Below are 26,062 nucleotides of genomic sequence, written 5' to 3'. Positions count from 1 at the left end.
AAACGTAAAAAGATTGTAATACTTAAAAATAAACCAACGTTTGATTACACAATATTAAGAAAAAGAGAAATACATCAAAAAGTGATCCAACAGGTCAACTCAAATCTAACAGAAGTGGGAGAAGAAATCTTAACATCAGAAGATGTCAATGAAAAGTGGAGCAATATTCGGGAGGCATTACTAAAGGCTGCTGAAGAAAATTTAAAGCCTGAAAAGACAAATAAAAAACAGAAGTGGATGACTTCAGAAATTCTAGCACTAATGGAAGAGAGGAGAAAAGCCAAAGGAAGAAATGAGCCAAAATATCAAGAACTACAAGGTAGAATTAAAATAGAGATAAAAAAGGCAAAGGAAAAGTGGATAACAGATTAATGCATAGAAATAGAAGAGTATGACAGAAAATACGACAGCTTTAATATGCATAAAAAAATAAAAGAACTAACAAATACCAAAAAACGAGCACACTATGGGATACTCAAAGATGATAATGGTAAACTCATTGCACACATCAAAGATAAACTAAGATTTTGGCAAGAATACATAATGAAACTATTCGACGATGATAGAATGATACAAGAAGAACTACAGGAACAAACAGGACCGAAAATAATAATGTGCGAATTAGAACAGGCAATTAGAAATGCAAAGACCGCAAAATCAGTAGGCCCAGATCAGATACCCACTGAGCTAATTAAATGCATCGACGAAGAAACACTGCATATACTTTTAGATCTGTTCAACAGAGTATATACAACACTAGTAATACCCCAAGATTGGTTGCTGTCCACGTTTGTAACACTACCAAAGTTAGTACAAGCGACAGAATGCTCCCAGTACAGAACAATTTCCTTAATAAGCCGCACACTTAAGATATTTCTCAAAATAATACATGCAAGACTATACAAAAAATTAGAAGATATAGATGACACCCAGTTTGGATTCAGAGGAGGACTAGGAACAAGAGAGGCCCTGTTCGCTTTTAACGTTCTCGCGCAAAGGCGACTAGATATGAACCAGGATCTCTATGTCTGCTTTATAGTTTATCAAAAGGCTTTTGATAGAATACGACATCAGAAACTCGTAAAACTGTTAAAAGAAAAGAATGTGGATAGTCGAGATATACGGGTTATTGTCAATCTGTACAGGAATCAAAAAGCAAGGTTAGAATCGAAAATGTCGAAACAGAAACAATAGAAATCAAAAGAGGTGTTAGACAGGGTTGCGTGGTGTCCCCATTGTTATGTAATCTGTACAGCGAAGCTATTTTTAAGGAAGCAATATCAGAGGAACAACAGGGTATATCAAAAAACGGAAAAATCTTAAACAACATAAGATTCGCAGACGACACCGCTAATTTTGCAGACAGTCTAGAAGCATTGCAACGCTTAGTAAATAGATTACATCAAGTCAGTATCAAATATGGACTACAAATGAACGTTAAGAAAACCAAGTTCATCATCATTTCTAAGCAACATATAGTAGGAAAGTTAGATATCGAGGGAAAACAAGTAGAAAGAGTGAATAACTACAAATATCTGGGAACCTGGGTAAATGAAAACAATGACCAAGGTAGAGAAATAAGGACACGCATTGAAATTGCAAGACAAGCATTTATAAAAATGAAAACAATGTTTGTCAATCGAGACCTTCCTCTGGATCTGAAGATAAGAGCCTTAAGATGCTACGTGTTCTCGACTTTGTTGTATGGAATGGAAAGCTGAGCACTAAAAGTTGATAATATAAAGAAGTTGGAATCATTTGAGATGTGGTGCTATAGAAGGATTTTGAAAATACCATGGACCCAACGAGTTACAAATGCAGAAGTGGTAAGAAGGCTACAAAAGGATTGCGAGGTCATAAAGCACATCAAAACAAGACAGCTGGAATATTTAGACCACATTACCAGAGGTGCGAAATATGAGATATTAAGGCTCATAATGCAAGGTAAAATCAAGGGTAAAAGATCCATAGGAAGACGAAGAATTTCCTGGCTGAGAAACCTAAGAGAATGGTATAGTTGCAGCTCATTAGATCTTTTTAGAGCAGCCGCCAATAAGGTACGGATAGCTGTGATGATAGCCAACCTCCGATAGGAGAAGGAACTACAAGAAGAAGAAAATACTAATGTTAATCAAAGTATGAAATAAATGAATTCGTAATGGGTATACTCGTTACCCCAATTATACCCCTGTTAATGCCCGTTATACAGTACAAAATTCAACTAACCCAGGAGCTGAAAGTAAAGGGACAAACCATACATATGGACGTGTGTTCGCTAATCTACATCGAAAAATCATTTTCAGCCATGAGGAGCATTTTTTGATTAATAGGTATGTCAACAAACAGAATTGTCGAATTTGGGAAGACATTAATCCATATGTGAAACAAATCGGTACGTGTCGATTTCAATGAGTCAAATTCTGACCCCTTCTCTACGTGTTGCATTCTTTATTTGTAATACGCAAAAACAAAACTTTTTTAAAACTCAATAATGAGGTTTATGATTGTGGACTAAATATTTTTAAATTTACACTTTTTACATTGAAACAGGAGACGTACATTCGCAAAAAAAAAGAAATACCTCGATAGGAAAGACAAACGGTACACGGAGTTTTTTGAAATTCTTTACAGAAACAAAGGTATTAATGGTATAATGTGATATACCTAGTGAAAGGTATAAATATTACAGAAAGAAATTTCTCTGATTTATCTTTATTTGTCAGACATACTTAAATATTACGAAATAACTGCTAAGCCTAATATATGTATAGCAAAACCAATCAATCTAGTTTAATAACACAATGCAAAAAAATGAGTCGTAATAAATAATTTTTATATATAAAAAAGCTAAATCTTTGATCGTTTTCAGAAAATTTATTTAATAACCATAACTGTTTTGGTGTCATTCCAGTTTTATCAAGTAAATTACTTCGAACAAGAGTTTGCTAGATGCATAATCTAAAGTATTATATAGATCCGCAAGGAAACTAAATTCCGGTAGCTGGCTGTATACCATGTTCGAGTATTACAAAAAATTTATTTAAAAATTCCTTTATAAAAGTTTTATTTTGCTTAACGTTCCAAACATTTACTACTTCATGACCCAGTTGATTGAGGTTTTCTTTAATGTCTGCTATATATTTTGAGTGATGAACATCTTTAGGTATGGAATTCTGTTTCTTGTCGATAAGTGCTTTCATGATTATGGTATAAGCTTCTCCAGATTTAGGCTGTAGATAGATGTCTCTACCATATTTTCTTTAATATCTTAATTAGCGGTTTATGTTTTGTACCCTAGCAATAAAAATTGGAGGTGATTTTGGTTTCTTTTTTCTTTAGTTTGTTCATCTAACATGTCTTCGTTATCATTTTTATTTTCTAGGTTATCATATATGTTGTTGCTTCTGTTTGAGCTGACTAACCAGTAATTATTTATTTTGGTTTGTCGCTGGGCCTTCGCACTTTCTTTTGGGCTTCTCATAGTTTTGTTGTTGTTTACTGTTTGCCAATTGTTGTCTGTCGTATGGTGTGAACTAAATAAGGGTACAGTTAATATCTGGATTACTCCAACAGGGAAGTTGTTTTGACCAACTCGCTGTCCATTTAATGAATTTTGTGTTGTTACCGGCATAATTAATTTTAGTAAGGTTTATGTAAGGTGTAGGTTAAAACATTGGGATTGGCTGAATGATTGGATTATTTGACCATTAGTATCAGTAAAGACTTTGTAAAGCTAAAGAATAAAAATTTGTATAACTGTTCGGGTTTTCCATTTTGACATACCCTGGATTTGTTTTAATTTAAATTTAATCACAATCCATATTCCAATAAATATTTATTTTGTTTTTCATATACGAAGAACATGACTTGATTTGGTTTGACATGGTTTTTTTATTATTTGAAAGGAACTAAATTAAAATAAAATCGATTCGAATAAAATAAAATGAAATAAAATAAAATACAATAAAATAAAGTAAATTAAAATAAAAGTAGTAACATTTCTCCTCCTCGGCCACTCTCAGAGTGCCACATTCCGTTTTTTGTTTTTTTTTAAATCCGTTATAATGAAATATAATGCTAATCAAAATGAAGTAATTAAACGTAAATACAAGATAATAATGAAAATGTAAATGATCAATAAATTCTATATTATATTTAACAATATTGAAAATTAATGAAATCAGTAACAAACATTTTTAAAGAAAAAAAATGTTGGATTTTAAAGAACTTAAATGCATTGTGTTATTATAAAAAAATATTCATAATTCAGTAATAAGCAGACATAAAATTTTATTAACCCACATATATGTAGTAATAACGCGATATAAGTATTCACTTCTGTCGGCACTCCCCGTTTTGTTTTGATAATTTATATCACAATTAACATCAGATATGCTGGACCATTAACGCTAAGTGCTAGCACCTTTTGAGTACTTCTTTTTTTCCATCTCATAGTTGGCCTTTCTTTCCGTCTTCTTTCTAGATGTTCTCATTCTATTTTTTTTGGCCACCTATGGCCAGGCATTCTTTGAACATGACCGTACCATTGGAGTGCTCTGTTTTATAATTTTTTTGTTGTTGAGCATTCTACTTCCATCCGGTTCTATATTTCCTCAGTCCTTATTGTGTTCCTTCTGGTCATTTAAAGACATCTTCTGGTAAAGTCCAATTCAACTGTTCTTATTTTATTTCGTATTGTTGTTGCCATTTTTCCGCTGGGTATAGGGTAATGTCTTACAAGCTGCTGTGAAAAATTCTTTTAAGTTTTCTTTGGTGAGACTGTTGTTTTATATTAACCCATGAAGTGCTTTGGTTGCTTCCATTCCCCGACCTATTTTCATTTCTATATCATCAGAATGTCTACCATCTCTATGTACTACTGATTCTAAATACTTAAAATCTGGAACAATACAATTGACTACTTTCAACAGAAATGAATAACAAAAAACTCAGGACGTAATTTTGAATGTTCAACTTAAAAAAAACCGATGCGTTGTAAATTTGTTTATCATTCACCTTTGTTAAAGTGTTCGAAATAGTATACAGGAAAAAACACCACCAAAACAGTTACGTCAATCATGAAGTAACTATTTTCTATCTAATTTTGTTCGCTACATCTCAAAAACAACATCAACTTCTATCTTCTCGCGAGATTAGCTCTAAAACTCATCCGTGCACTAATTTACAAAAAAAAAAAAATCGAAAAAAATAAAAAATAAACAAATAAAATGCTTACGGAACGTGCATCTGTTGCAGTCAAAGGCAGAGGCATGCTAGATGCTGGTAACTGATCACTATTTTCACTCACCCTTTTGTGATTGTCTGGCAAATTTATATTGCACTCGTTATCAAATCGAAACTGGCTCTATAAAGAACAAAAAATGGTTAATATAAAGGATTATACAGAATGTTTTATTACAATTGTAGCGAAAACCGCTCCTATAATAAATTCCAGTCAACTCTAAACGGCAGTGACTTCGAATATGTCTTGTCTACCGTTCCAAATTTTTGATTACTAGCCGCTAAATTTATACGCGTGTAGAACAGATCTTCCATTAGCTAGCAAAATATTCGATATTCTTCTAGATCTCTATATAATAGATCTCTTTATAATTCTTATACAAGACAGTGCTTTTAATTTTTTGTTTGAAAAAGTGTTTTGGAGAGTATAATAAAATAAATAGTATAAAAGTAATAAATAAATATTGTGCATCGTGAGTTTAATTTTCCGTTACACACTGGATTTATTCTTCGTTATTTCGTATAGAATGACTAATTTCTTAGTGCCGCCAAGGTCACTTGACTATCCGAATTACATTGATTTTATGAACACACGACATGAAAACGGCAGCCCGATTCGTTTTGAACTTAGCCGAGAAACACACATTATACTTCACATCGCCATGTTACCGATCTACGCAAGGATGTGCGTCGTATTCTAGCTACGTAGAACATACATTTTGTCCTATGTGTAATTATAGACGTTACCGAAAACCCTATCGCGGCTCAACTTGAAGGCTAAGGAAGCCTGAAGGCCTGAGCACGTTTTTTTAAGAAAGGTAATGTAGAAACTGTCGTTTTTTGTAAATTGTGGGGACATTGTCTTTAGACTTCTTTGAGCTAAAATTGTTCCAAAAATGTTTGCTATGGCTCTCGGCGTCGGATTGTTTATTTTATTGTTTGTTGCTGACCTATTTTTCTTCTCAGTTTTTGCGGTCTGTACTCATTGCTACCATTTTTTTCAATCGTCTTTTCTCTGTTTTCCAGTTTCGTTTATATATATATATATATATATATATATATATATATATATATATTAATTTATATATATATATATATATATATATATATATATAAGTTATATATATATATATATATGTATAATTTATATATTAATATTATAAATTATATTATAAATAATTATATATTATAAATTATATAATTATATATATATATATATATATATATATATATAGTTTATATATATATATATATATATAGTTTATATATATATATATATATATATATATATATATATATATATATATATATATTATAAATTGCTGAGATCTTTAACAGGAAACAAGTCACTGATATACATAATGTCCAAGATGAACTAATAATGGACGCTCGGGATATACTTAATACCTGGAAAATGTATATAGCTAATTTGTTCAACGATCACAAAACCACCACAATTGGGAGACATTTTGAATGACCCAATTATTTCAAAAGCTGAGATTGCACCCGCTATCAAACTAGTAAAAATTAATGAAACCCCAACACCAGATATGTATGCAGAAACAACCAAGTTACTTAAGGAAGAAAATCAAGCCATTATTGTGAAGCTATTTAACAATATCTACGATACGGGCCAGATTCCAAAAGATTGGCTTCGCTCTAAATTTAAAACTTTTCTAGAGAATACTACACACAAGAGGTCAGTGGCTGGAGTCACTTTAGTTTCAAAAATGGACTTGACACGAGAGAGGCGATTTTTAATATGCAAACATTAATATAGAATTGTTTAGAACAAATAAAGGATGTTTTTCAGTTTGAATTTTGAAGACAGCAACAGTACGTCTTCAAAATTTCAACGAAACGAAAGATTTAAAAAAAAGGGAGTAAGCCAAGGATGTTTACTGTCTCCAATGTTGCTTAACTTATCCGTCGAAAAAGCATTCGAAGAAGCAGAGCCATACTCTAATAAAGGTGTCAAGGTAAACGGCACATTTATTAACAACACTACGTATGCCAATGACACAGCGATGGTGGCAGATAACATGGAAGATCTTTAATGTCTTTTAAATGACCTAACTCTTGAAAGTGAAACTATGGGTTTGAAAATAAATATCAACAAGACAAAAACAATTGTTATAGGTAGAAATAATTACCCAAATGCAAAGATATATGTAGCTGCAGAAAATGGAGAAAAATTCAAGAAAGTCAGTCAGTTTAAATAGTTGATTTGCCTGCTAAACGCTAATTGGGACCCTAAGACTCTAATAAAGCACAATAGAATAAGCCAGCAATGCTTTTTTAAAATTTCTGACTGATAGCAAGTTAGATTTCAACCTGAGATACAAGATGCTAACGCGTTACGTTTGGCCTGTTCTCTTGTACGAAAGGAAAGCATGGAGGTTAAAGGTCAGATCCACTAACAAACTTGGAAGTTTTTGAAATGTGGTGTCTGCGCCGAATGGTTAGAATATCACGGAAGGACAGAGTCACATATTACGAGGAGAATGACACACTTTTCTGCAACTGGTATTAGAAGGAAAGATAGAGGGTAAAAAGATGTCTAGGACGTAAAAAGATGTCGTCGTGGCTGCGTAATATTTGCGAATGAACAGGAATCCATAGTTATGAAATGCTTCGTAATACTGCTAGATAATGTACGGTGGACTCCCATGCAAAAATGCACGACACCTTAAGAAAACGATCTATAAAAACGGTTACTAAAAGTAAGTCAGATCACTTCGGGCGCAAGTAGTTATTGTTAGTTGTAGTAGTTAAGGAATTGCTCCGAAAATGTTCTATATGCAAATTATTTGTGGATTGCTTAAACAATGGAACTCTTCTTGTCGTGTATCTTAATAGTAAGGATTCTTTTCGAATTTGTTGAATAAAAATAGATTACAGATTTTTAATCTGTTTTATTGTTATTTTAAAATTTCCTAGTGTAGTTTTCTTGTTGGATCTCTAGTGTTAATATAATAATCTAGTCGCGTTACGTCTCCTCTAGCAATCACACTTTGATGCAAAATCCCATTTTATCCACTCTACAGGGTGGTCCTTAAGTAATTGTACAAACAGAAACCGTAGATTCTACATTTTAAAATCGGGTGTTAAAGTAGAAATTTAAAATTTCATTTTTCGCTCTAACTTTTACGTTTGTAAATATTTTTGGAGAAAAATTTACAGTTGAATGCTTTTGAGTAGGATAAATTATAATTTTATACTTACTTTAATTTAACTAATAGAGGGCGCCACATATGCTACATGTGTGGCATAAATTTGCTCTTAACTTTTTTGCTCTTTAAGTTAACTCTATTTGTGTTAAACAATATTAAAGATATATTATTTTTACAAAGAAAAGGTATACTTGTTAGTTACCTGAAAATTCAACCGTTTTCGAGATAAATGCATTTTATAAGTCAGCTGCACAATAATTCTTAGTTTGATATTTGTCCGGTAAAGCACTGAATACCTGTAGATAAGCATAATTCATAGTTTATTATTAAAACAACTCAAAGATGATAATGTTACATCACAAAATGCTTTGTTATGGGTGCTAAATGTCTTATTGGAGAAAAGATATTTCATCTTCTTCTTTAGGTGCCGTGTCCGTATTCAGACGTTGGCCGTCATCATGTTTACAATTTCCCTTTGCTATCGCTTCTTAAGTTTCTATAATGGCGTTGTATTACTTTTTCTCTATTGTAAAATGCTAACAACCCAAAATATGTGGTTTATGCAAGATGGTACACCACATTCTAGAGAGAAAGAACGTTGGATTGGTCGTGGTAGTCATATTCCTTGGCAATGTGGTGATATAATTATTTAATTCATAAAAAATCCGAAAAGAATACTTATTGTTCACTACATAAATTGTTTACCCATTTTTATTAGGACAAATAGAAACTAGAGCACAGGTATTGAATAACACATATGTGTCCTGTTTCATAATACTTTTGTTACAAATCCAACCTGAAAGATTCAGCATTTTTACAAAAACATCATCGTTGTCCTAATAACCGATATTGTTATAAATAGAGTAAATACACAGGCAATTTATTTCAGCATAATATTAGTTCGTTAGTAAATCATAATAGTCCATTTGTTTGAGATGTAATTATAGTTACTCGTAAGCTGTAACGTAATCATATAAATAAGTAATGTCATCAATAGGTTATTCCGTGTGTATATAAGTAACCAATAAACGAGATACATCACAGTTTAATACATTATTTAACTTCTGCAACAAATAAGATGTAGTTTCATAATATACCATAAGATTTGGATATGTATCCAAAATAATATATTCATCCATTATACATTATAGCCACCACCTAGCCCCGAATTTAATCCGCTTGATTTTGGTGTATGTGGCGCATTAAAACAACGTGTCTACAAGAATCCCATAAACATTCGCAACCAACTATGGGAAGAAATAAATACTGCAGCAGTTTCTTTAGAACCAATGATGCTATTTAATATGAGACGATCTTTTATGGAATATATTGACAAATGAATTAAAGAAAATGGAGGACATATCAAGCACTTACTTTGGCAAAAAGTTGTGTTATTTAGTTTAACTATTTCTTAATTTGGTTTGTAAAAAAAATGTTTTTCTTATGACTTTAATTTAACATAAAACGTAAAATGTTTGATGTAAAATCCCATTATTCTGTTATTTTGTCAAATTCTATTATTAATTATCCTGCTGATATATTTATTTTATTTAATATTTCGTTAATTATTAACTTTAGTTAAAGGTATTTTATACCAAAATTCAGAAGTATTAATGTTTTTGTCTATTTTTTCTTCGTTGCCTGGAGTAATTGCCTTAGATCAGAATTATGCAGCTGATTTTTAAAATGCGATTATCTCGAAAACTGTTGAGTTTTGAAGTTATAAACAAGTATACCTTTTTTTGTTAAAATAATGTATCTTTAATATTTTTTATCCCAAATACAGGTAACTTAAAGAACAAAAAAATTAAGTGCAAATTTATACCAGATATGTGGCATAAGTGGGCGCCCTCTATCAGTTACATTAAAGTGTGCATCACATTAAAATTTCTCATATTTAAAAGTACCCAGTTGTACATTTTTATACATAAATGTTTACAAACATAAAAGTTATATAGTATATTTGAAGAATAAGCTGGAGTAAATTCTCAGAATACTCATCTTCGAACCTCGAAATACATAGGCGTGCACATCTTATAACTAAATGTAATCTTAAAAGAAAAGTTTGCGTTAAATTTATTTGGATATTTAGAACAAAGAAATTAATCCAATCCAATACTGGTTTAAAATAAAAAGATACGCATAAAAAGAATAAAAATTCTATTATTTGTGAAACATACAGTTAAAATAAAATAATAAAATACAATAAATTATACTGAAACGTAAAATACATACACAAAAACTGTAAGTTTTTTTTATATTCCTATTAATAAATAATAATATTCTTAATACTAATAATATTGGAAATAAGAATGAAAATTATATTAGCAATAAAAAATAAATAAAAAATAAACAATGAAGTTGACGGTAATTAGTTCAAATGTAAAATAAACTTCTGAGCTACAGTTTAAAGTTAAGCTTCCTCATATTCTGTTTCAGACGAAGTGTTATTTGATCTGGGATGAATTATTATAGGTTCTATACTGCTATCTATTATATGATCAAGCTCCCACATATTTTTCTCAATATTTATAACGTGATTAATACATTTTTGCCAATGTTCAGTCGTTACTTCGGATATTAATTTATGAAAAAGAATAGTAACTTTAACTTTGGCCCATACTAATTCAATCGAATTTAGCTCGCAATGATACGAGGCGAAGTATTCCAATTCTTGGTTTTTTGGCTATCTCCTCAATGACTTATTTTTTATAATTTTGTTTATTAATTTTAGCAAGCTCTAATAATTCTGCTTTTGTCATTGTATCGTCAAAGATTAAATTCTTAGAAGTTAACCACATTGCAATTTCATATTTCCTCCATTGAGTAGTTGGTAAACGTTCAACTAATCTAGAGTGGTAACTTGCACTGTCCATCACAATAACTTAATTTTTAAGTATGAATTCAATCATCTGTTCGAAATATTCTTCAAACACGTCCCCGTGATCTCTTCGTGATAATCACAGGTCTTTTTTGATTCAAACAAAAGTAAACCCTCCTTAAGAAATCATTCATACTACCTATATGGGTAACAATTAATCGTCGACCTTTACCTGTTGGTTCCTTGAAACCAGTTGAATATCCTTCCAGAAATGCTTGTCGACATGTTTTTATAGTTTTGTCTTTCCAAACTCTCCCTACAAATGCAAAACTTTCCAAAGTTTGTCTCTACCTATTGTGGGTAAATCGGGATCGTCGCTAATGGCTTGTAACACTTTATTTAAAGTTGGTATTTGTTTGTTAAAAAAAAATGAGTGGACCATTCTACGAATTGCATTTTTGAAAAATTCATCCACATTCACTTTCGACGATTTTGGTCTTCCTGGTCTCGGTTTGGGTGGCGTTATACCAGTTTATTTTTTCTCTTTTAAAATGTTTTATACAGTTGATTTTGAATATCCCATTACTTTAGACAAAATTTCAACTATACTATCAACAGTATTGAAAGGATTGTGTTGCTTAAAATAATTGTAAACATTAAGGATAACACTCTTTTCGTTAAGTGATAAATGATTCAACTTTTTTTTAACTGGTGTATAATCACACGTTAATTCCATATTCTATAAACTCAGTATTCACTCTTGCAAAAAATAACTGTGTTAGATCTCTTCACTCGCTGATAATCGACTGAACAAAAATTTTCTGATATTAATGAATGACTATTTAAAGACCATTAACCATTTTATTAATCATTGGTTTTCCAAACAAAATCGAAATTTATATTATTTAAGATAGCGTTCACATTTATCAGAAACCATCTTTCGCTAATCGACTTTTTCTATCTAAACTATTAGATTATTATTAATGGGTCATTATCATACCGACAAAAATAACCATAAATAACGTTACTAAAATAAACAGATTTATATAAATATAATATGCTTTGAAAATGGTTTAAATATCTAACAAACCGAAACGAATAATGTAATACCCTTAAAGTACGCCTATGACCAGCTGAATCATCCCTAGCCTACACAGTTCTAACAATAGCAGGTATTTAAATTTTACGATAGTCCATGTGACATGGAAAAATTTTTATCTAAATCGTCAATCCTAACGTAAAATAAGCTAAAATATTGACGTTGTACGAAAAGCACACGTACTAAAATATGCTTAACAATTTAGTTTTTTTTCTGAGAATTTACTCCAGCTTATTCTTCAAATATACTATAGCGAAAAATAAAATTTTAATTTTGCACTTTAACACCCTGTATCTTTCTTAATATCAACATTTTATTAAAGCAATTTGGCTTAAATCGTAATATTTTAAAGTGTAGAATCTACTGTTTCTTTTTGTACAATTACTTAAGGACCACCCTGTATATTTGTATCATAACGAAGGTGACGTAGAATGACAACGAACAACGAAAATTATATGCTAATATCTTATTTAAATGGTAATCTACCTGAGTGGTTATTTTTATTGAAACAACACCAGAGGCACATATCGCGGTATAATTTATCAACGACATTTCTCGACGGATCCATCCGCACATAAAGAAACAGTTCTCCGTTTCTGTTTTTATATCCTGGCGAAAGAAAAACGCGTAAAACGAGATTTACTATCCATAAACAAGTTATACTTGTTTTTGGTAAATCCCTTTTAGGATGTACTAAAAAAATCTGCATTATACTTCCCTTGTCTCATAAATGTGACGTAAAAATTTAATTCGCAGTTGACACAAAATATCTCAAACGCTTCATTAACGGCTTTTATCTTTAGCTGCTTTCTGTTCCATAAGAGGAATATTATTTTTTTATTACAGCAGTAAAATATGAAGCAGCTTTTGATTAAAATACAATTTTAGCTACGAGGGAGATCTCAATACGAATCTCAATACGTTTACGTTCGGTTAGTACAGAGAAACAAATGGATGTTGGTCTTCGTTTTGATCGGAAACGGAATGTTCGCTTAGTTTTATTCTGTAAAGAGATATGGAGTAGTAAACAAAGCCATAAAAGTGTTAAATCATTAAAAAATTATGAAAATTACTGCCCGTTAACCGTTTCTTAGCCGAAAAAGTGACTGATAGTAAATTTCAAAAATTCTTAGTTTTCTTAAAGTTGATAATAACACAGGATTGTTAGGGAGTATAATGCTGGAAGTAGGATAATATTCAACTTTGATAGATGGTTCAGGTTGGCAGTTCTAAGTAGTTAATGGGGAATTGATACACGTTGTCTTCACTAGATGAAGTCTACCTTTATTGTATACGAAACCTAACAACTATATAATCGGACAAATTAAAATATATAACAAATTCATTCAGGTGTTTGACTGTTTGATTATTATTTTTTATTAAATATGATAATAATGCTATAAAGCAATACTTTAAATGATAAATAATTACAAAACGTAATTAATATTCTTCATTTAACCCATATAACCTATTAATGTCATAAGGATAGGATTGGAAAAACCAAACTAGATAAGACAAGTAGACAGCGAAAAGAAATTACAGGTAACAGTTTATAAGTGTACTCGAAGTTTAATAAATTATATTTTCTTATAAGATTCTTATAATTATACTATATGCAAAGGAAGAGCTACTGTTTAAAGCAAAACAAAAGCCAGCCAGGCTCATGTGGGCAAAAAGTTATTTTTAGTGACGAATCAAAATTCCACGTATGTGTTGGTGATCACTGCAAACGAGTTACTTGGACTAAGCATGAGGCTTTTCATGAGAACTGTTTCAAACGACTGTAAAATTTCCTAAAGGAGTGATGTGTTGGGGTTCTATGGCTATCCTGTTGAGGGTTAGGATGTTATGAATTTATTGAGGATACCCTAAATGCTGCGAAATATCACCAAATACTTGCCTACTACAAAGCATTGTGAAATTAAATGTTGGCGAGAATTATATTTTTCAGCAGAAGCGGCCTGTCTTAAGGTGAGAACCACAAAAAATTGGTTTGGAAACCATGGTGTAAACGTCAGGACTGTTAGAAGGCCAAGAAAGGAAATTGTAAGAAAGGAAAGGAAAGAAAATAAAGAATAAACGCGATAGTATACAGCATTGTCCCACTCCTCTTTTTATATTTATTTCATCCGCAAATTATATACATATAGTATTTTTTTCTTTGTTTTTTTCTCCATTTTATATTTAAACATTTCAGGACTTATTTCATCGCTCTCTGAGGCCTTTCCAATATTTACCTTCCTTACTTCTTCTTCTTGTTCTTCTTCCTTTATAGCTTCTGTGTTACCACAATTTTCCTTGTATCTTCCCATTACTTTGTTTTCTTTTTCTGCTATTTTCTGTTTCGCTCTACATTTAGCAATTGCTCAAAATGTTTCCTCCATCTGTCCATTACGTCTTTATTGTCGGTTAATATTATTCTTTCCTTGTTGTATTCTTATCAATTTTGTCTTGTTGTTGTTTCTTATATTGTTCAGTGTTCTGTAAAATAATGCTTTTATATTTTTCTCCATTTTTTCTCCAAATTTGCACAAATTTTTCCCACGTTTCCAAGATCCTAGGAATGTAATCGTCACTGCCTGTTTCATGGATCTTTTTTACCCTTACATCCACTTTTATCTTATCCACTTCATCTCTGTTTCTTGTACTATGGTGTTGTCAATGAGTGATTGTTTCTCTCTTGACTTAACTTCTTTCGTGATCAAGTTCTTGTCTAGACCGAATTCGAGTTATAGTTTCCAATTTTTGGTGATCTTGTCCAAATCGACGAGAACGAGATCATTGCCTCAGATATTTGACGATATTAAACTCAATTCGGTCTGATAATATGGTACCATGAACTGCATCGATACTTGAAATAGTAGACATAGAAATTAGCCTTCGCACAGGCTCTTCATCTTCAACCGAAAATTTACGCTTTTTGAAGATTAAAATCTAATTCTTTACCGTCGCATACGAAAAACATTGATCGTTGATAATAATAGGCGTATTATCTTTTATCTGATCACTAATACTCAAATTCTTTACAATCTCTGTCGGCATCCATTTTTCAAATGCTGAACTAGCGTGAAGGATCAAAAGTATTCGTATTGGAATGTTCGAGTATTCGAGTATATAGAAACGGAAGAGATTGCGGACTGTCTTTGAGAATTGTAGAGATGAGACAATAGGGAAAAGAACAAATTCAATAAGATGGGCGGGATATGTACTAAAATCAAGTGATGAAAGACTACTTAATAAAACATTGTAGCGTGCAAATCCGCCCCTTTTTTGGAATCAATTTTCAAATACCCACATTGCATTAGAGGTCCTCTCATTTAGCCGTGTTTATTTTCATTTTAGAAAATATTTGTTAGTTGGTCCATCTACATTTTGTGTCCGCCCGGTATAATACATTTTCAATTTTATAATGCACATAGTGAGACCCGATTCGAATTTCAAAAGGTATTTCCATTATCCCGAATAGTATTTATTGAGAAAATACTATTGCCATTTTCATTTTGAATCCCTACATTATTTCCCGTAAAATAGTCATTCTTATACGATATTTTATACCGAAGTTCATTTCTTTTACTCATAGTGTACAGTATGCATAGGGAATGCAGAGGAGTGGAATAAAAGGACCCACAAAAGTCTCATGCTCGCCGCGTTGATGTTGGCGATGTTATCTTGAATTTGTTTCTTGGTCAGTGTTGGCATTATGAAATAAGTTCAATATTTCATCATCAACAAGAATACGACAAAATTGGCGCCCAATGTGGGGCCCGATCCCGTTCCAAAAACTTCTACTCAAATCCGTCGTCTCATTGGTTTGATTGGTTATTATCGTCGTTTTCTTCCCAACTTTAGTACAGTTTGTGCTCCGATTTCAGATCTTTTAAAAGGTAAAAAGAAAGGTCAACCCATTTCGTGGAATAGTCAAGCTGATGAAGCTTTTACTAAGGTTAAAGATCTTCTAACCACTGCTCCGATCCTTGCAAGCCCAGACTTTAGCAAGAAATTTTTCCTAGCTTGTGATGCTAGTAATTTAGGTGTTGGAGGCGTGCTTTTTCAAAAAGAAGATGGATTTGAACATCCAATTGCTTATTTTAGCAAAACATTGAACAAGTGTCAGCGTAAGTACAGCACTACCGAAAAAGAACTCCTTGCAATTCTTTTATCGATTGAAAAATTCAGAGGTTATATCGAAGGTACTGAATTTACTGTGATTTCAGACCACAGTTCTCTACAGTGGCTTTTTACAATGAAAAACCCCTCTCCACGATTGGCTAGGTGGATTATGAAATTGTCGTCACATAAGTTCGATGTGGTTCATCGTAGTGGATCATTAAATGTAGTGGCTGATTCATTATCAAGGATTCCTGAAACGTATTCAAATATTGCAATTCTTAATTTAAATAACTTAAAAGCAGATGCTTGGTATAGTTCATTATTAAATAAAATTATTAGTAATCCCGACTTGTATCCTTCGTTTAAAGTGCAAGGTAATGTTATTTACAAACATGTTTTTTCAAACTCTAAGTTCTCAGACGCTTCTCCGGAATGGAAAATTTTTGTTCCCACATCTCACAGACAAGATATTCTCAGAATGTATCATGATGAGCCTACAGCTGCACACTTAGGCATTTCTAAAACCTTAGCTAGAGTTTCTGAGCTTTACTATTGGCCTAAAATGAGAGCTTATGTCATTAGGTATATTTCTAAATGCAAAATATGTTGCCGTTCAAAGTCTTCTAATCTATCGCCTGCAGGGAAGATTGGAAAATATCGAGATATTAATTTCCCGTTTCAATTTTTGTCTGCTGACTTGTTAGGACCATACCCAAGGTCAAAAAATGGTAACCGTTACCTTCTAGTGGTTGTAGATTGGTTTACCAAGTTTATATTTGTACATCCCATGTCTTCAGCAACATCTAAGGGTATTGTCAAGTTCATAGAAAACCAAGTTTTTCTCATTTTTGGCGTCCCTCAGATTTTTGCAGTTGACAATGGTCCACAATTTATTTCCAAAGACTTTAAAGACCTCATGTCCAAATATAATGTTCAAAAGATATGGTATAACGCTAGATACTTTGCTGAGATAAATCCTACTGAAAGGGTAAATAAAACCATTGTTACAGCTATTCGTTCTTTTATTCATGATGATCATAAAGAATGGGATAAAGAAATCTTCAAAATAGCCCAGGCAATCCGTCTTGCCAAACACGAAGTTACAAAGTTTTCTCCTTCTTTTCTGACCTTCGCCAGAAACATCCCAACTGACGGATCCTTTTTTGGCATCATTGAGGAAAGAGCGAATAATGCGTTAAAAATTAACAACGAGTTATTTACTCCTAGGCCTGCCGACGAGTTATCCCCTCTCTTTGCAATGGTCCAGAAAAGGTTACGTCAGGCTCATGTTGCAAATTCTAAACGTTACAATCTCCGGAAAAGGGATGTACAATTTCATGTTGGTGATAGGGTTTGGAAAAAGAATTTTGTTCAGTCGTAAGCTGTTGATAATTTCTCAGTTAAGTTAGCTCCGAAATTTGTACCATGTATTATCAATAAAGTTATTTCTCCATTAGTCTACAACCTTAAAGATGTTAATGGTGTAGATCTTGGAAACTTTCATGTGAGAGATATCAAGTTAGATGTTACCAACTCTGATGATGATAGTTCAGTAACTTAATTTTTTGTGCGGATTAACATTTTGCCAGTTACTCTTTGCTTTTTTGATTTCATCAATCTTGCTTGAAATTATAAATTTGTATTTAGTTTGATTTGTTCTCGTAGTTGCTTGTTCTTGTAGTTTTCGCTTAGTACTTTGATGTTCAGTTTACACTTGAATAGCTTTGCTTAGTACATGTATGTATAGCTTCCATGCTATTATGCTTTAGTTTTTTTTTTCATTTTTGGCCATTTTATTATATATTTTACGTTTTTTTTAGCGGTTACGTTTAACTCGCTTTATTTTTAGTGGTTTTTCTCACTGTGCTTAGGCCTGTGATGTATTTTTGCGTAAAATTATATCCCTCTTTCTGTCTGAAACTCAAATGTTATTATGCTATACTCGATTGAGATCTCTGAGTGTAATTTCATGGCGTTTTGGAGTCATTTTTGTTGGTTTTTGCTAAAACCATACACCCTCTTGCGTATTATTCTTTTGGATTTTCAGTGCATTATGCTATAGTTTTCTTCTTGTGTAATCACGATCACTCCTTTCAGGAATTAATACCTATGCTTTATTTTTTTTTCTTGCGAATTTTTTGTATACTTGTAATCTTGCTTACTACTTTTTCATTTTCATCTAAATGCTGGCGCCTGGCTTCTTGTTGATACTGGTTTTGTCTCTTATATTTATGAGCTTTATCCACTTTGTTTGCTTTCCATCTGGATACCAAGACTATAATTTTCTTAAACAACAAAACATATTCATCAAGACATAGATTTCAAAGCGAGGTTTTCTAAATCGTTAATTTGTTAAATTCGTTATTGTTTTTGTTCTCTCACGTGTTTAGTGTTAGTTATCTCAATTTTTGACTTGCTTAGAAATAAGTGGTAAATTTATAAATTTCATGCACTATTCTGTACTGGTATTATAATGGGTATCAGTTTTTATATATATGCTTACCTTTACCAGTTCAGTTAGAATGAGTAAATTTTAGGATATCTGTAGAGAATCCTTAGACTTGTGACGATTGTGACAGTCTTTATTATAAGAAGTGGTCGTTAGACACTTCAACTTGATGTATCCTTGTTAGGAACATTAATTTACACTTGAGAGTGAGCAAGAATGCTACTCTATCGCATAAATGGATACTGGATGTATCATTTATGTTTCCCTGAGGCTTTAGTCTATGGACGGCCTGGTTTTTTAAATACAGTAAGAAGAGCACTTACCTATTTAAATATTATCTAGGAATTTTTCCATTACATTGTGCTGATGGTCAAATTTTCATTTTAGAGTCGTGTTGCTTTAGTGCACGGTGAAAATATTTTTTTTTTATTGTATGGTAATGCTATATTACGTTAGGTTACTGATAAATACATGTACTTATGTAGTGAATATTTATTTAATATTTTGGGGTTTTTGGGTTTTTATTATTGCAATTTATACTATACTATATTTTTTCTTGTATTTACTAATAATTTATTGGTGAATCTATTTACATTTTTTTTTCTCATTCACTTGATAGTGCTGCAAATGAGTAATGCCTTTTAAATCTAGTTAGTGGTGATTAATCTTTTTTCTTTTTGTTTATTTTTTTTTTCTGCAATCTCCTGAGGATACTGTTATATAAGAATTTTGAATCTTCTTCCGATATATTATTCCGTTTTGTTTTTGTTCTCTTTCTTCCTCCATGGCTGTTAATTTCACTTTTAATTTCAATTATTTTTTCTTCTTCTTTCCATATTTTCTTCGTCTTCTTTATCTTTTTTATTTGTTTTATTAAAAAAATTTCCAATATTTGTAAATTTTTTTTTCCGAGATGGGGGGTGTGTAGCGTGCAAATCCGCCACTTTTTTAGAATCAATTTTCAAATACCCACATTGCATTAGAGGTCCTCTCATTTAGCCGTGTTTATTTTCATTTTAGAAAATATTTGTTAGTTGGTCCATCTACATTTTGTGTCCGCCCGGTATAATACATTTTCAATTTTATAATGCACATAGTGAGACCCGATTCGAATTTCAAAAGGTATTTCCATTATCCCGAATAGTATTTATTGAGAAAATACTATTGCCATTTTCATTTTGAATCCCTACATTATTTCCCGTAAAATAGTCATTCTTATACGATATTTTATACCGAAGTTCATTTCTTTTACTCATAGTGTACCGTATGCATAGGGAATGCAGAGGAGTGGAATAAAAGGACCCACAAAAGTCTCATGCTCGCCGCGTTGATGTTGGCGATGTTATCTTGAATTTGTTTCTTGGTCAGTGTTGGCATTATGAAATAAGTTCAATATTTCATCATCAACAAGAATACGACAACATTTTGGGAAAGACCTAACGGTAAAAGGTAAGTTGGTCGCTCAGGAACAAGATGGAAGGAATACACAAAGAAAAACAACCGATCTATGCAAAATGGAAATACAATCATTGGAGATCTGAAGAGGGAACTGCACAAGACCAGCAACAGAGGTGGAAAATAGTAAACGCGGCCAAGACTCATCTAGAGTAGAGTCGAGCATGATGATCATCAATTTTTGACATATTAATGCACAACTCTGATTCGACTTTTTGACGTGAAACTTTATGTAATGACGTGAAATAATAAGTTATTTCACGTTGCAATGCTAAGTCAAATATTTTCTTTATCCACGGCATATTTCTAGTCTATCCTCGTAAAATAAAACATAAAAAATATCTTGTTCACGATACACGAAAAATAATTGTCCGCACTATCAAAATATCTGCTGTAACTCCGCATCGTGTTCCCAATATTTCATAAAACAAAGTTTATCTACTACGCTGTTGCTTCGAATTAATGTTCGACTTACTTTATATCCAGGTCCTAACCTATGCATGGCGCATATCTGATGCGTTGTTAAGGCCTCGCTGAAGAGATAAATTGCCGACATCTGACCGCAAAATACTCGTTCCTCGTCCAATTCCGGCGTCGCGCCGATATAACATTTATCAAAAACCTGTAAAAGAAGAGATTTGTTAAATAATAATTTACAAGGCGTTTATTCTGATTTTTTTTTTAATTTCCGAAATAGTTATAGTAACCACTTGCGGCATTAGTGACATATATTAGGTTAGAGTAAATGGTGTATACATGTTTCAGTTAAATAGTTAATTATATTTTTAATAATTGTAAGTTCATTTATTAGTGTTACTTAAATCACAGGGATGATTGTGTCTTGCCAGATGTTAAAAAGTAATAATATATATGTATATGTATATATATATATATATATATATATATATATATATATATATATATATATATATATATATATATATCCCAACTCTCCCTAGGGAAGTTTAACGAATTTGTCCTCCTAGGCCATATATTTGGCCATTTAATTCAATAGCATTCAATAGCGATAGCAGCTTTCGCTAAAAGATTTAATCTTTTACATATTTCGCATAGCACAGAGGATATTATCATATCGTTTTTCGTTCACGGCCGCCAAAGCAGATGGCGCCTTTGTAAGCTAACTACTGTTGTAGTGAAGTTTTGGGGAGACATTCGTTGGACTTTCCGAGTTTGAATTTGTATCAGCCCAAGTGTCTGATGAGGCTGGGATAGGCCGAAATGATCATAACACTTTATTGATACCGATTCGAGCACGGAAAGTTTAACGAATTTGTCCTCGTAGGCCATATATTTAGGCATTTAATTCAATAAAGCGATAGCAGCTTTCGCTAAAAGATTTTTTAATCTTTTACATATATATATATATATATATATATATATATATATATATATATATATATATATATATATATATATATATATATATATATATATATATATATATATATCTACGAAGCAACAAGAAGTCAGAAGACTTCTTTTCGATAGTGAATTAGGTGAACCGCAATTTCAAAGCTTCTTACTGGAGGCTACTATTGAACGATGCTAGAAGTACCTACCTTTTCTTCCGACATGAATCCACAGTTCACCCTTAAAAACACTATATTTCTCACTCTTTACGTAGAGTAAAGACGTTAAAATGAAAGTAAGAGATTGTATTTCATTACAATTCGAATTCCACCATTGTTCTATAAGTATTTTGATTTATTCAACTCCTTATCAGGAATACTTGAGGAAGTTCAAAGTGAATGAAAGGCAGTCTGGTATTTGTCAGTTATAGTAACAATAACTGCCTCAATACGCTAGTAGCGACATCTATATGAAGCAACAAGAGCTTTCCAATATGGTTTGGAGCAATTCATATCTTTCATCTCGCCGAGCTGAATATTAATCAATTAAGTCACTTATTAAGACGGTAGTACTATAAATGTATATTTATATTTATACGAAGCCTACATTACTAATAATATATAACTAAATAGATTTTAACGGCGACCTTGTGAAGAGCGTATGTATTAGAACAATCTTCCTAGTCAATAGTCGCAGTCCCAATCAACGCTTCAGTTTATTTTGTGGGTTTTTGTGCATATAAAATCTGTTTTTAATGGAATTTAGGAAAATACCTAATTTTTTGTCTTAAAAACGGCCTCTATAGAGGAGGTGTGTGTTATCGATATACATCCATGCATTCAAAATAAAATTATCTTTCGTCGATTTCTTTCTCCAACGAATAATCTAAATCCAATTAATAAATTTTCATTACAATTTGAGTTAATGCCATTTCCAATAATATAATTAGTTGACAGCGAGTCAACGTTGTCCACAAATTTATATTAAAATTAAAACAAATGAAATACATATTTAATCCAAAATGATATTTGTGTGGTCGGTTAGATTCATTTTTATTTTCGTATATGCCCGAATGCATTTATCAATTCGGCCATTATTTTGATTTCATGCGATTGCAGTTAGAGTGGTACTTTTTCCGGTTTTAGGTTGCATTTAATTTTGTGAATGGATGATTTAATTGACATTTGTGAATATGATTTTATTTAAATATTTATAGAACAATTTAATATTTATTAAAAACAAAATAATGCTCTCTGCTGTATTATACAGATTCTGCCTAAAATATGCATATTTTCCGAACAACTGGAAACATCCCATCAATAGATCATTCCTCGACTGAAACCAAATAAAGATAGTCTAACGTTATAGACGTCACATGTTTGTTATTTTTCTTCAAATAATTATTTTATTCCAATTTATTTTGATTTTATTCATTTATATAGTTAAATCTTCAATGGGGTAAGTTAATAATTCTTTATATGTAATATTTAAGCAATATCCAGTGTATTTTCTAAAACAATTTCTTTATTTCTTTTTTGTATATAACCTACACATCATGTTTTATTTTCAATGTATTAAACCAATATGCAGCTAGAATCTTTAATTTAATTTAACTAATTCATGCAATAATAATCATATTAATTTAATCTTTGCCATTAGCTATTTACTATTTAATATTTTTTTACATATTGTAATTACTTGTAATTGTAGTAAAATATGGCAAGGAAAAGTTATAATGTTGCTAACACAAGGTTTATCATTTTAGTTTTTTGACCATTCTAAATTTTTCTTGTCCCCCCTTGTTGGATGGAACTCCCTCAAGCCTCGTGTAATACACATATGGGATAACAACTAAAGAAGCATAGCAGATACCATACAAAACTCAATAGCTGCTTGAAACTACAACGGGTTCGATCCCCGGCATTTCTACCAACTTGAAATCTACTCATTCAGTCAATGAGTACTCAATCTATCCAACCAGCATCTGAATCCATCAACAATTTGTCCTGTCAACTACATAATAAACATGTAGAAAGGAAAATACTCATCCGGAAAGATCAATTCGGTTTCAGAAAAGGAAGAAATTGTGAACTACAATTAGCAAGAGTTATCAGGGAGAAAATAGACTTCAACAATAACAAAACAACAGCAATGGTTGCACTAGACATAGAAATAGCCTACGGATACAGTTTGGAAAAAAGCCCCAATCTAGAAGATGGCAAGAGCTAGACTGCCCCAGCGCTTAGTCAACATAGGTGTCACTTACTTATTAAGGGAAGTTTTCAGTTTTCAACTGACAAAAATATGTTTACAATGCAAGCAGTTCAAGAAGGAATGCCTAATGACAACATTTTATCACCGATACTATATACGATATTTATTTCAGATTTACCAAGATTTACCATCATCATAAGGTTGAAAAACCACCTCGAGAGAATCACAGACTACACAAACAAATCAACACAGAGAAGACCAAATTTATCATCTGTACATAGCAGTACGAACCACCCAGAGTAAAAATATGAATGAGAAGAAACCGACTCCAGGACGAAGACGATGTGAAATATCTAGGAGCCCCCTCCTCAAAAAACACTCAAGAAATCAAAAGAAAGGTATTAGTGGCGAAGAGATTGATACAACCATACATATTTAGGATCAGTCCCCTCTATCGCAAGTCAAGTAGATTCACTTCTACCAGGCCTACGTTAGAGTAGTGGTGTTATATACAGTACCAGTATATCCCATAATTCCATATCACAGACCAACTAAATGAAGCTCAGAAAAACAAACACGTCATGCTACAGAATCACAGAAGGATCACTCTGGTAAGACAATGACGAAATTTGTGTACCCCCCCCCCCCCCCAACAAATAAATGCTGGCAGGACCCTGGTCAACCTGGCCCTAGCTACTAGCCCCTACGAGTCCGAAACCATTTGAGGGTGGCGCCTTGCAAGAAGCATCGCGGGGCTCCACCTTCCCCGTAGTACCTGTGTTGCAGTACGTACATCCGTCTGTTATCTCCCAACCCCAGGGCGGAAAGGTGAACGCAGGTAGAGGCTCGACCTCGCACACTAGACAGGTAGCCGCCGAGGAGCTCTCCTCTACCACTCTTACGTCTCCCAAGGTGGGTACGCGCCTTAACCCCACGCCTTCAATGCAGCACGTTCAACCTCACCTTGGTTCTGTAAAATAAGAGTAGAGTGGTCCCACGAGAGGCTCGTCTCGGATACTAGGAGTGTAGACCGGTGACCGTAACGCGGAAGCGTCCTGCGTCAGTTTCTACAAACCCGACACCTCGAACGACGGCTCTCCACCTCTTCATTCCTTCCCATTAGTTGCCTCTTACGACAGGCAGGGAAAACTTGCCCCGGCTGTATTCTTATCTCCCCGAGCCGGACGGAGCCATAAATGCATCTGTCAAATATTGGCTGCAGTAGTGTTTTCAGCAGTAGTGTATTAGATTTGTTCCAACGTCGCCAATACGGCCAACCGAATATAGCCGCAATAACCTCACTACAGTAAAATTGAAAATTGGCATTGCTCGGTAGTCATTCGAACTCATGGATATGGTTATGGACACATGTTAAAAAAACTAACTGTTCGATTATTAAAGTGAATAGGGCGTTACACATAAGTTTTTTAAGCAACCTGTGAATTTTTTTGGCTCGAGATTTGAGCGAAAACGGATGCACTGCTGATAATGCAGTTCAAACTAAACAATGATACTTCATGAATATTTGAAAACTAATTTTTTTTTACTTTTTTAACAATATCCCCAACTTTTGGCCAGTAGTTTAGTTGACATTGCATCTTTAATGGAAAACAACTTAATCCACCAACAAACGTATTCGGCTTAATCTGCCTCGCTTTATATAATCTGTGAATTTGAGGAGCTAAAGGGCTCAAACTTGAAATTTAATATAACTAGTTTGCTGTGCAGAATTCGTAATCATCATCCAAAGTTTTGTAAATTGTGGTATCAGTGGATACCACCCAAACAAACTTGGTACTCGTTTCACCACTTTAACCGTAATTATGAATAGGTAACTTCCTTAACTATAAATAACAATGATGGATAAACGCTTTTTTAAACGGATACAGTTTCTTGTAGCGCAGATTTATACGGGGCAGTCTTTTCGTCGAAAACCAACTCTATTTTATGCCTAGTCTTTTACGATTGTGAGGGCCTTAATCCTGGAAAATGGTCCGATAGTTACTTACTATCGTAGAATACTGCGAAATACTAGTGGACTACTGTTACTGATAAAATCAACTTAACAAAAATCCCGCACGTATTTAGCTTTGGAATGCTATTTTAGAGGTCTGGTCAAAAAAATGGAC

At 32.6% G+C, this 26,062-nt stretch overlaps 1 protein-coding gene across 10 annotated transcripts in view; it reads right to left on the bottom strand.

Moving 5' to 3' along the window:
• rg (A kinase anchor protein rugose) overlaps positions 1-26,062 on the bottom strand; it is a 742,603-nt gene that overhangs the window by 555,907 nt on the left and 160,634 nt on the right. For 7 of the 10 annotated variants that reach the window (XM_072537071.1, XM_072537077.1, XM_072537078.1 and 4 more), the window contains exons 8-9: positions 20,824-20,970; positions 5,237-5,365 (exon numbers count right to left, since the gene is read on the bottom strand). In XM_072537071.1, coding sequence (XP_072393172.1) covers positions 5,237-5,365; positions 20,824-20,970 — 276 coding nt within the window. The remainder of the gene's footprint in view (positions 1-5,236; positions 5,366-20,823; positions 20,971-26,062) is intronic. The other 3 variants (XM_072537074.1, XM_072537080.1, XM_072537076.1) reach the window with 1 other exon arrangement.

The sequence above is a fragment of the Diabrotica undecimpunctata genome, chromosome 7 (assembly GCF_040954645.1).
Source record: "Diabrotica undecimpunctata isolate CICGRU chromosome 7, icDiaUnde3, whole genome shotgun sequence".
Taxonomy (NCBI): domain Eukaryota; kingdom Metazoa; phylum Arthropoda; class Insecta; order Coleoptera; family Chrysomelidae; genus Diabrotica; species Diabrotica undecimpunctata.
This window is presented reverse-complemented; position numbering and strand designations above follow the sequence as displayed.